General features: G+C 39.8%; 1 protein-coding gene across 2 annotated transcripts in view; it reads right to left on the minus strand.

The window, feature by feature from the left end:
* The window catches only part of LOC137638825 (dnaJ homolog subfamily C member 10-like), a 144,554-nt gene extending 132,279 nt beyond the window's left edge, over positions 1-12,275 (minus strand). Inside the window, exons 1-3 of one of the 2 annotated variants that reach the window (XM_068371213.1) lie at positions 12,137-12,275; positions 7,085-7,251; positions 5,807-5,925 (exon numbers count right to left, since the gene is read on the minus strand). In XM_068371213.1, coding sequence (XP_068227314.1) covers positions 5,807-5,925; positions 7,085-7,249 — 284 coding nt within the window. In that variant the 5' untranslated portion in view covers positions 7,250-7,251; positions 12,137-12,275. Of the gene's footprint in view, positions 1-5,806; positions 5,926-7,084; positions 7,252-11,256; positions 11,399-12,136 lie in introns of those variants that run through there. The other variant, XM_068371214.1, reaches the window with a different exon arrangement.
* Between the last annotated feature and the right edge of the window lie 225 nt (positions 12,276-12,500).

Consider the following 12,500-nt stretch of genomic DNA (forward strand, 5'->3'; position numbering starts at 1 on the left):
CTGGAGAGCAGTAAGTCGAGAGCCTCTTTGTCAGTGAAGTCGCAAAAAGATCTATGGTAGGTTGACCCCATGTCATCCATAGCTTCTCGCACACAGTCTTGTGCAACGTCCACTCCATGGAGATGACTTGTCCTCTTCTGCTGAGGCAGTCCGCTAAGACATTCATTTCTCCTTGCACGAATCTCGTCAAAAAAGAGAAGTTTCTTGCCTTAAATGGAGTTTCTTCTGATCCGTGGACCAAAGACCCGAGCATTCCAGACTGTCCAGTGGCGCTCCCCAACCCAAATCCGATGCATCTGAATACAACACATGGTTTGGGTTCTTGATCGCAAGCAAAAGACCTTCTCGAAGTCTGACGTTGCTGTCCCACCAAGTCAGACATGTCTTGACTGAGTTGGAGATTGGGATAGAGATACTCTCTAAGCCCTTCTCCTTGTTCCAATGGTTTAGGTGAAATTGGAGAGGGCAAAGGTTGAGTCTCCCCAGAGAGATAAACTGCTCCAGCGAAGAAAGAGTTCCCACGAAGCTCGTTCAAACTCTGACAGAGCAACTGTTTTTCTCTTGCAAGTGACGGACTTTTAACAGAGCTTGTTCCATTCTTGTGGGAGACGAAAAGGCCCGAAAAATTCGACACTGTATCTCCATCCCCAAATAAAGAATAGTCTGGGATGGAGTAAGTTACGACTTCTTTACGTTCATTATGAGACCTAGCTCCTTGGTTAGATCTAAGTCCATTGAAGGTTCTCCAGACAGCGATTTAATGACGACGCCCTGATTAGCCAGACGTCAAAATAAAGGGAGGCTCTGATCCCTGAAAAATGTAGAAAGCTTGCTACATTTTGCATGAGCCTTGTAAAAACAAGAGGAGCAGGACTGAGGCCGAAGCACAGTGCTCGAAATTGGTACACTACTTTCTCGTCCACAAACCTCAGATATTGTTGAAAGTTTGGATGAATCGGGATGTGGAAGTATGCATCCTGAAGGTCGAGAGAGACCATCCAGTCGCCTTCCCTTACTGCTGCCAAGACAGATTTGGAAGTCTTCATCGTGAACTTTGTCTTGACAATGAACACATTGAGTGCACTTACATCTTAAGTACTCCTGCAGTGAACGTGGCTGCCAGTTCATTGGAGCCATCCCTTATGGCCTTGTTCATGCATGACATAATTTGTACAGCAATACAATGTCCGCTGGAGAGACCTTCATACTTAAGGCTCCCAGGGACCAATCCAAAAAATTAAAAACTTCAAACGCTCGAAAAACTCCTTTCAGGAGATGGTCTAGCTCTGAAGAAGACCATAAAATCTTGGAGCGTCTCATGGCTAGACGACGAGGAGAGTCCACTAGGCTTAAGAAGTCTCCCTGGGCAGAGGCAGGTACTCCCAAGCCGAGAACTTCTCCTGTGTCACACCAGACGCACGAGCGAGAAGCTAATTTAGAAGGAGGAAAAGCAAAAGCAGACTTTCCTAAACTTCGCTTGGATTCCAACCAGTCTCCCAGTAAGCGCATGGCTCTCTTGGAAGAACGAGAGAGAACTGACTTCTTATATGTAGGAGTCGAAGAAAGTCATGCCAAGAGTAAACTCAGACGGCGGAGAACGTGGAGCAGCCGTTACAAAATGAGTAGGACAAAATTTCCCTAAAGAAATTCATATTTTTTTTTTTTTTTTTTTTAAACAAGGGATTGTTAGACAACCCTAGGTTCCTCCTCTTCTGAATGAATCCCCCAAAGGTACATTAGTTGAAAGGGGGTCATCAACTTCATCTTCAGAAGGCACATCATCTGATAAATCTAAAGTCTTGCGAGAAGGAGATTTATATTCAGAATGACGTGAAGGAAAAGCCTGACAGGCTACATCAACTTGTATAAGAACAGAAGTTAAAGTTGGAGGGTCGATGTCACGTTGTGACTGCAGAGAATGTTATTCTACTACACGTCGTGACTGAAGTGACTGACGTTCAAACGTCACGTAGTAACAGCGGTGACTGCTGTTCGATGCTATATCGTGACTACGGTGACTGACCCTCGACGTCACGTCGTGTCTACGGTGTCTACCGCTCAACGTCACGTCGTGTCTGCGGTGTCTACAACTCAACGTCACGTTGTGACTGCGGTGGCTGACGTTCAAAGTCTCGGCGGAACTGCAGTGAATGCTGATCAAAGTTATGACTCTCGGCGGAACTGTAGTGACTGCTGATCAAAGTTATGACTCGACTTAACTGACTGTCGATCAAAGTTTCATCGAGATTTATGCTCCGCATCTCGTTTAACAGCAAAGCTGACACTAGGGATAACGTCAGCGTGACGTAACAAATCTCGTTTAGAAGGTTGAAGACCTGAATCACGTATTCCAGAACCGTGACGTACAACAAGCAAAGGATCCTTTCGCACAGGAACAGGATCGTAAGCTTTCATTAAAGAAGAAAGCTTTAACAGCATATCTTGCAAAACACTTAACTTCGGATCAACCGCACTCGGAATAGATCGTGACGTCGGAAACATCTGTACATGAACGTCATCGCTATGAACGGGACTCTCATGATGGCTACAGCTAGGACGTTGATCTCGTTCTGAAGGAACTAATTTACGTTTCAACCGTCTCGAAACCTTACGCCAAGGTTTTTTAAGAGACAAATCATCGGAAGACGAGGAGAACTTCGTCTCTCCTGTCTTATGGTAAGGACGTGCTTGAAGAGCAACGTCTGATACCTTTGAGGGAACGTCTGTTCGTTGGTTTACACCTCTCACTCCCTTAGGTCCTACGACATTCCTTCTCGCTGGGGTAGGGGAGCCTGAAAGAGGTCTCGGACTAGGCAAGTGACAAGCACGAACAAACGAACCCTCCGCAACACAGAACATGTTTTTCGCACTTTCTTCACTGTCATTGCATTTTTTAATAATTTCACATTAGACATGAATAAAGCGGATTTCTACCTGAAGTACGCAATTCTCCCTTAAATCAAAAGGTTAGAATTGCGAAATATGTCGTATAATGTAAGCTCATTAGTACAAAATGAAACACACATGCAAAAAATTAATAAACATATACATATATATAGAATAAAACGGAAATATATAAAGTTAAAAAGATCAGTGACTTGGGAGGAGACTAAAACTAGATCACTAAGGACTACGTTTTCAATCTCTCACCGTACAGTGCCTTGGGATGAGAATAAAAACTAGAACGTTTTATCCTCTCTCTCTCTCTCCCCGTACAGAGACTTGGGACGAGAGTAAATATCTGAATCGAGAAGAACAACGTTACTCACTCCCAAACTCCTTGTACAGAGACTTGGGACGAGAATAAAGATTTGGAACGTTCTCTCTCTCTCTCTCTCTCGTCACTCAAAAAAGAATGGCTCACTCACCCTTCGTCAATAAATATTTGACTAAAGAAAAATACTAAAAGGACTAAGAAATTGAAAATTAACATGTTCCTTTAAATTAGTATTTAAAAAACTTCAGTTTGTAAGAAGAATGAACAAAACGTCAAAATCGATTTACTCTTTCTGCAAAGTGAAACCGTGATTCTCTCTTTCTCTATCGTAACGATAGAGTGCAAACTGCGTAGCATAAATAAACCAAACGTTAGTTCATCTTTGAAAACAGCACGAAGACTATTCAAAGAATAAATTTCTTAAAATATTTTCTAAAAATATTCATCTCATCAATCTAAACAAATATAAAAGTTGAATGGGCTCAACGTTGTTTAACTTCGTTTTCCAAGTCAGTACCGCCTACAAAGAATAGGCATAGGTCGCTAATAAATAAAAATATATAATTTATCTCGGTGTTTAGTATAAATGGAAAGCGAATCGAAGAGGCCTAATAAAGGCGGGTGAGATATAAAATATATAGAGGTAAATCTATAAATATCAACAATAATTTATAAAGCGATAAAATAATTACTAAAAGCCTTTAACACACTTCCGTACACTGAGGGAAGGGTCGGCCATCTTTTATCTATGGAAAATCCAGAGAGAGATTAAAAAAGCAAGGGTAAAAAAAAATAAAAAAATAAAAAATTTTCTCTCCTTTCAAAAGAATTTCTTTTGAAGATCGTATTGTTAGAGAATAATCCAACACGGCGAAAGCCATAAAACCATGAACAAGTACTTCACCAATCAGTAGAAACTTGAGGTTAAGCGCGAGCGGAACCAATGCTGTCACTACCACCGACAGAGAAGAACTGAATTGGTTGAGAAGTATGTGCGGTATCTGGCCGATAGTCGGCGCTGGTGGGCACACCCGGCAGCCTTCATGGCGATCGCTCGCGAGTTTTTGGAATCTGTCGACCGTCGGAGACGTAAGCTATATATATATTCACCGGCTAAGTTTAATATTTAAAATAGAGGGTTACTAGAATTAAAAACTTCTAAAGCTTGAAGGACACTCCTATCACTAAAAATGGTAAAATTACCCTCCTTTTCCAACGCTATTTTCTCAACAGCAGTTAGTATGCCATACAGTTTGTAATGGAATTTGACACAACAGATCTTTCAACACATTTATGGCTGGTGTTTTGGGTGGTATCGTGGGTGGGTGTCAGAAGGGAAGAGGGTGGAGCAACTAAACTACATTTCACTTACGAAAAAACTTCCTGTGTGATTTTGAACAGTTTGCCAACATAGAAATAAACAAATATATTCCTTACATGATAATGAATAAAAACTAGCATTGCAAGTGTCTTAGTTGGTGGTGATGTGAGATATGAGGGTAGCTACATCTCTAAGGTGGGGAGTGTCATGGGGTTTGAGGGCTGAAGAAAGGCCAGAAGGACTAATATCGAGGGGAGAAGCTTTTCAAGTGAAATATCCTAGGTGGGATATACGACCATGTAGTATACTCTTTTGTAAGATATACGAGTGATTTTAACTTCCACATGGTTTATATTTGTAAATGACATAACCGGTACATCGAGTGTCGTATCTGCCGTGTTTTGACGTTCAGTGAACATCATTGTAGAACAGGGTTTAAGCACTAATACTAACCTTCCTCTGGAGAGAGTACCCTGCATCCCCAGGAAATTCCAAAGTTGTAGCACAGCACTGTCAACCAGGACCATATTTGAAATCTTAAGAGAATCATCTGGAGGGAGAGGCTTGTCTGTTTCATCAGGAGAAACAGGGGAGTTTTACAGCTTCAAAACGTGTCCAAGAGTTAATTTAGCACCCCTATTCTCCGTCTTGTCTCTCGAAGATACCAATAATGAAGGTCAGAGGATACAGTAGAGGGGGTTAAAGGAAGAGGTTCAACAGATTTCATCAACCTCCAGGATGAGCCCGAGAGAGAAGGATAGCACTTAGGACTCTTCTTCTTCTGCCTACCATACACCTGCTACTGGGAGGCTAACCACTCCTACATTCCTCACAAGAGGAATCCAAGTGGCACACAGCCCACTATACCAAGTGCCCAAAGTATGAAGATCTACCTCTCTGCTGCTCATAAAAAAGCCGTATTCTTTTGACACTCACAGGCAAGTCACCTACAACATTGGAAAGCATACACACACTCCGAAGAGGAAAATTTTAAAAAACAAGTTTGAAGAGACGTTGATAGCGCATCTCTTCATGACTGCTCTATTTACCAGCAAGGGGAGCGGGGCTTCACCAACACCGACTGGTAATTACTAGCTACTGCCAATACCTTGTTAAAAGTTTTAACCACCAAGTTCCAGCTGTGTTTACATCAATCACTTATTAAAGGACCAAGGTTTGTATCCATGCACGAAGAAAGAAATAATCTATCATTTATATTTTCTAGATGGTGAGAAGTCAGATCAGAAATATGAATAGCTAGAACTCACCTATCCGAGTCAAGGCCTTCCTCGCCATGCATGTCGTACTTCTTCCTAAGTTCTTCATCCTTTAGGACTTCATAAGCCCGGTTCATTCGAACAAACTTGTTATGAGCTTCTGGGTCATCCTGTAATGGGGGGAGGAGTTAAGATGCAGCATAATATTACTCAACTAGTAGTTTGGCGAAAACAAAATTAACAACTAAAGTTTTCATATGAATCACTAAATCAGTGGTCTAAGTCAATTCCTTTACATGTATAATTATAGCTGTGAACCAAAAAATTAACTTCAATGCTAAAAATAAATTCATTAAAAGAATTTTAATTTTGTAATATTGTATAGATAAGCTTCACTGATGGCATAAGTTACTGTACTTCAGTATACAGTAAACACATTACTGCTGTACTGTATTATGAACATACAGTATTCCAAATTGTACAAACGAGATAATTCCCCCAATACTATTGTGAATGCTAAGATATTTCTCTATTGAATCCTTTCCATCAAGTACAGCAGCATATTGAATACAGGAAAAGGGGGAAAAAAAATTACGAAAAAGTGAATTATCTAAAATTAAACATAGGTACACTGAAAGAATTTATGATCATTCCTTGATTGCTACAGCAAATAAAAAAAAATTACCCATTTCTAAAGTGAGGTTACTTGTCAAAAAATATTTAATATATTTTTGTAATAAAAAAAAAGTTTTTCACCCCTCCACTAAAATATAATTCCAGTGGTTTCGGGACAAAAAAACATCACAACCTATGCTGTCTGAACAACTGACAATAACAATTTGCAGACCTCCATAAAAGTCAAAATTGGTGAAATGCAAAAAAGAAAAAAAAAAGCTTTAGACTTCACATCACTAAATAATTTCTTCACCCTCATGACATTAGAAAAGATTTTAATTAAAAAGTTATCTAACCTAGCAAAAGCAAGTATATACTGAATTTATATAAGGTCGGAAATCCAATGTCCTGATCAATGAATTTTAATACCTAGATTACATATTAAAAGTGGTACTTAATTATTTCCTAAATGGCACAGTCATAAACACATGTTTAAACAGCTTATGAATAATATTCAAATTAAAAGGTCGTAATATCAAAGTAGGTGGAAGAGATGTGTAGGAAGACTTGGCTACAGTAAAAATGAAAAGTACATTTACATGAAAGTGATATACTAAAACTTTCAAATTGAATACTGATAACACCTGAGTATCATCGTACCTCTGAAGATAAAATCTAACCTCATCAACATATAACAGCAAAATAAAAACTTACAGTATTTTTGTCAGGATGTAGTTCTAAAGCCTTCTTCTTAAAAGCTTTACGTATTTCTCTGTGGTCAGCTGTTTTTGCAACACCTAGCATCTCATAAAAATCTTCAGCATGTGTAACCATGCAGAAGAGACTGACAAAAAAGAATACCAAAACTGTCAAATCCATTTCTGTGTGGGAGAAAACAAATGAAAAACATTTAATAAATAGGGCTAAAAAGCAATGCAGTATATCTACATGGTAAGGAATAACTTTTGGACATTTGCATGAAAAAAAGTACAATAACACTGTTTTTGCAAGCATCTTCAAATTTAGCATTAAATTTTCTAAAAATTTATTCAGATCTATTTAAGAATTAACCATAATGAAACCTTAGAATAAAAATGATTACTTATAAATGGCAATCTTAACCCCTTAGTTTAACACCATACATGATTTTTTTTTAATCCCTTCTTTTGAAACAAAACTATGAGAGAGAGAGAGAGAGAGAGAGAGAGAGAGAATTTCTTTCTAAATCCATTCTTTAGAAGCAAAGCTATATAAGAGAGAGAGAGAGAGAGAGAGGAGAGAGAGAGAGAGAGATTATTTCTTTCTAAATCCATTCTTTAGAAGCAAAGCTATATAAGAGAGAGAGAGAGAGAGAGAGAGAGAGAGAGAATTTCTGTTTAAAATCCATTTTTTAGAAGCAAAGCTATATATGAGAGAGAGAGAGAGAGAGAGAGAGAGAATTTCTGTTTAAATCCATTTTTTAGAAGCAAAGCTATATAAGAGAGAGAGAGAGAGAGAGAGAGAGAGAGAGAGAATCTCCAGATCAGCATGTGCAGGTTGGTAGGATATTGCTGAATTTAAAGGAACTATTTGTGGACTAGGCACAAAAAGGAATAACAGTTGTTGCAGCTGAATTATATTTTCCTGGAAGAGACCAAACTTTATATACATCATAATAGCATGTTGAAAGGATATAGAATCTCTGCTATTGATGACCAAGAGCTTTGACCTACCAGACTTAAGGTAGGCCAAATGATAAGATGTGGTGATTATTATGTCAATGGGGTGGAGGCTTCTAGTGAGGGGCCAGGTAAGTCAGCATGACCAGGATCCCCAGTTAGGTTGAATTAGGGTTGGATGGAACCCTATAAATACACCACTGATACCTGTCAGTCTGGTGGAGGAAGTATGAGGGATTTTTCTCTTCAAATGAGTTATGACCCAACTTTCCTTATTTGAGAGAGGATATATTATTCTAACTACAATACCATGGAACTTTCACCTTTCTATTTTATACAAACAATCCCTACATTTATTCACCTAATTCTCATGTAATGCATATCTTTTAAGCTTTGTTCTATTTCTAAATTTTCTATTTCAACACATTTGCTTTTGGTATGTCCGCACATATAAACCCCAATTTGTACCTGTGGTCAATGCCATTGCTTTAGCTTTTGAGAAGCAGACATCCATATTCAACTTTACACCAGAATACAGTATGGATATTTTAAAAATTACTGGAATAGCAAGTGGCCACAAAAACTCAAAATTTCCCAATGAAGCTCTTCTTAATTACATAGATATGGGTTTAAGTAATATTCCTTCAGGTTGATGCCCTAGAGAGTTATCTGAAGATCAAGGGAGTGGAACCAGGAAGTCCTGTGGACTAATTGCTTGTTTGACTCTATGCCTTCCCTTTGCCAAACAGAGTTTGATAACCTAACTTGTTCCAGGAGGAGAGGACGGAACTGGAGATTATCTATGGGAGGAACTGACTGTAGAGGCTCAGAGAAACCTCGATGAAACACGTTCATCAAAGACAATACGCCTGAGACAGGCGTCCAACTGGATATTCAGATCGCGAAGGTAAAGAAAGAATTAGCCTAACACTTCCACAGGTGGGAAGAAGTGAGAAAGTGTATTCTCTTGTAGCTGTACTGAAATTATCTGTCCTTGTTGGAAGTAGATGCATACTCCAAACTCATAGGAGGTGACCACCCGCCATGGACCAACATCCTCGACGAGGAGAAAACAAAGGTTATCTCTTCGATAAGAACATTGATGATGTCCGCAGCATCCTTTTACCAACTACGACCAAGAGGCCTCTTTTCTTGGTGAAGTGAGGGACAAGGAAGTCCGCCTCTGCGCTAGAGTGGTTACAACTGAAGCAGCAGCACTTCTACAACACCAATCACAGAGGTGTTCCCAGGTGGTTACCTGTCAAAGTACTGACCAGACCTCACATTGCTTGTCTTCGCTGATCAGAAGAGACGGTATCTCAATGTGGTAAATGCTAGACAGAATGTAGATGTGCCAATAATATCTTTGAGTGTTCTATGGTGTGCGAAGAATACCCTTGCCTAGATATTCCACGACCATAGAGCTTTGATAAAAACGCTACGGTGTGATATGAAAGGAGTTATTGCAAGAGATTAAGAGTCAGCAACATTGCGCTCAAATGTAGGAAAATTATGGCACTGGCGATAGGTGTTGAAACATAGCTCAGAGGCTATGTGTTGCAATAAGTGAGCCCCTCCCCCTTTCTTTTGATGCATCCTCCAAGAGCATCAAATATGGGAAAGGAGAAAGTCTACTCCCGGGGGCTCTCTTTTACCCTGATCATATCGGACTCTTAAGTACGCAGAAGCCCTGCTATTAACAAAAGGTTTTCTGCTGCCACTAGAGACTTAAGTTACGACTTTCACTGGGGGCAAGAGAACTTGGAGGTTCGGGTGTCCCAACACAGGCAGCCGTCGGTGGATCTGAAAGAAGTGTACCTTTGAGGAAGGGCCATGCCGTTTCCTAGTCTTTATTTCTTGCAAGGGAGGAGCAATCTTGTCTCTTTTAGAGGTTATTTACCTTGCTAGATTCTGTATGTCAGTTCTCGTGGAGGTTGCCGAAATGAATTCTACTGGTTCTATCCCAAAACACGCAAAACCCAAAAGATTAACTCGGTGTTGGAGAAACATTTCCACCGAGTCTGCTAAAATCCAACCACTCACATAAGAGATGAGGTGGTCGGATGCATTGGCACTGACCCTGGTTGCAAATGGAGTAAACATTCTTGTGAATACTTGAGGGGTTGAGCATAGGATGGAGTCTCGCACCCCGTATTAGTAAATTATTTCTCTACGTACATCCTTGGCAAATAGCCTCCAATGATAACTAGTGGTCAATCATTGAATGTCAAGTCAATTAAGGGGGAGAAAAAGCAGTGGGACGTGTCACCTCATGCGGAGGATTAGAACCGTCCAAGAATCAGACCCTAGGATCTTTGATTTATCACTACTTCTGTGTTATCCTCCAAAGGAGAAGAATCCCTTTTGGACTTCTTCTTCTGTCATCTACCGAACAGCACCCACTGGGAGGATAGCCACTCCCAACATTCATTAGAGGGAGACTCCTGCAAGCACCAAAGGCCACTGCAAGCACCAAAGGCCCCTGCAAGCATGATCAGTCTCTGCACCAGGCATGAAAGTGCCACAAGGTGACCTTCCATGCCAAGACAAATTCGCATCGTAAGGATCCCCTAGAATCTCATGCACTCCTGTAATATAAGGGCTAACCGGAGAGAGAGACAGCATGTCTCCTCTCTACCGAGTCAAAATAAAGTGACATCAAATCACCGTTGTGTGTGTTAGCACGATGACTAGTCTACCACCGCGCTAAACAGTAGCGGGTAGTTATACCTCGCCATAAATTTTATGGCTAGCTTCAGCTTTCTCCAAAATATATATATCGATTGTAAAGAGCAAAGTTTTGTATTAGGTATTGGAATAAATGATACTTTAATAGTGACTTAGGTGGATGGAAGGCACAGCTCATCCACATAAGGTTTGCAAGAGTAAAGGAACAGTGAGATTATGATTATTTGCAAGCCATGACCGAGCAAAAACCATCAGAGGAATGCGACATGAATTATTGGTAATTATGATACCTTAATTTCCCACCACTTAAATGAATCATATATTCTTTTAACTAGTTATCTTGTGTTTATTTTGCATTTCTGACCATTATTATTGCTGAAAATCACTCGTTTTCATCGTTTCCCTGCTCAAAGCCCCAATTTCCACTGGGATAACACTAAATACTGGATTTTCTTGCTTCTGCAAGAACAGCATCAAAAGAATCAAAATATATATTTCGTCTTACATACAATAGAACAGTAGGGGGATATACAGACTAACCTGGCTTTAAACTAAGTTATCAAGAGCTGGTATTATTGTACTGTATTACAAGGTAATGTAACCCAGGGAAAAAACAACTTTATTCTATAGAAAATGATCCGCTCTCTTCGAAAATGACACTCGTTCCTGTCGTTTGAAATGAGAATCTGTAAAACAGTAAAACTTTACCCAAGAGCTAATACAGTTTGTCCCAAACAAGCAACACCACACAAATGACTACCCTATACTACTCCTTAACTGAATTCAGGTTAGTAGGCATTAGAGAATGTAGGGGGTGTATGTATGATAGCGGCCACCACTATTTATGATGATGGTGAACTAAGAATACGGTAGTGTAAGGGGGGCCACAGTGGAGCGTTAGGCCCCTTTTAGGTAAGTAGTGAAGGACATAGCTTATAGATTAGGTTGGGGGGGGGGAATTTTTGGTTGGTTGGTGCCCATTTTTAAGCACGTTGGAGGAACTCGGAGCTTATATGCAAATGTTCTCAATGTAGCTTAGAACAGGAAGATTTGGTCAAACTACAAAGATTTTCAGAGAGAAAAAAAAAAAGTACAGGGGGTTGCCTATACCGGTACAGACGCTATGCCTGTCATGCAGTATTACAGAAGCCTCGGTGACTAGCTATTCAAATAAAGGACAAGGGAATGTTAAATCTAAGGTACTGGGAGTTAGTTTTTGATAATTGATAGTAACTGTTTCTTCAAGCAACCCCGAAGGTGACCCTTTTCTTAAGGAGTTCCATGTAGGAGGTTTAATGAATAAGCGAACTCGGCTATCCTGCTGTCACTTACAAACATTAGCGATATTTCATAATTCATTCTTCAATTATTTACTCTATTTCAGCCGATTTATAAGAAAACAAATGGGTCAAGAAATCACCTTTGAATTATCGCCGACACTTCACATTCACTGACACTGACAAAATACGGTGTGCGCTTTATACAAATGACAAGTTGACATTGGAGTTAGCGCCCACAGTGCCACTGCCACTGAAGTCTCAGACGAAAGTCACTTGGCGATTGTACACATCATTTCTAAATCAAGGAGTATCGAGACTATTTTGTCTAAAGTGCAGGGTAGCGAAATTGCTTACGGAATGAAATGGCTAATATTTTCCGTATGCATATCGATTTAATGGCGATATTTGTTCATTTGATTAGTTTTAATAAGGCTTTGAATTCCTAAAAGGAATATTTTAAAGCTATTGATGGCTAATGCAGTAACAAAAATCATAGTCTTCTTT

Source organism: Palaemon carinicauda, chromosome 3 (genome assembly GCF_036898095.1).
Source record: "Palaemon carinicauda isolate YSFRI2023 chromosome 3, ASM3689809v2, whole genome shotgun sequence".
NCBI lineage: Eukaryota > Metazoa > Arthropoda > Malacostraca > Decapoda > Palaemonidae > Palaemon > Palaemon carinicauda.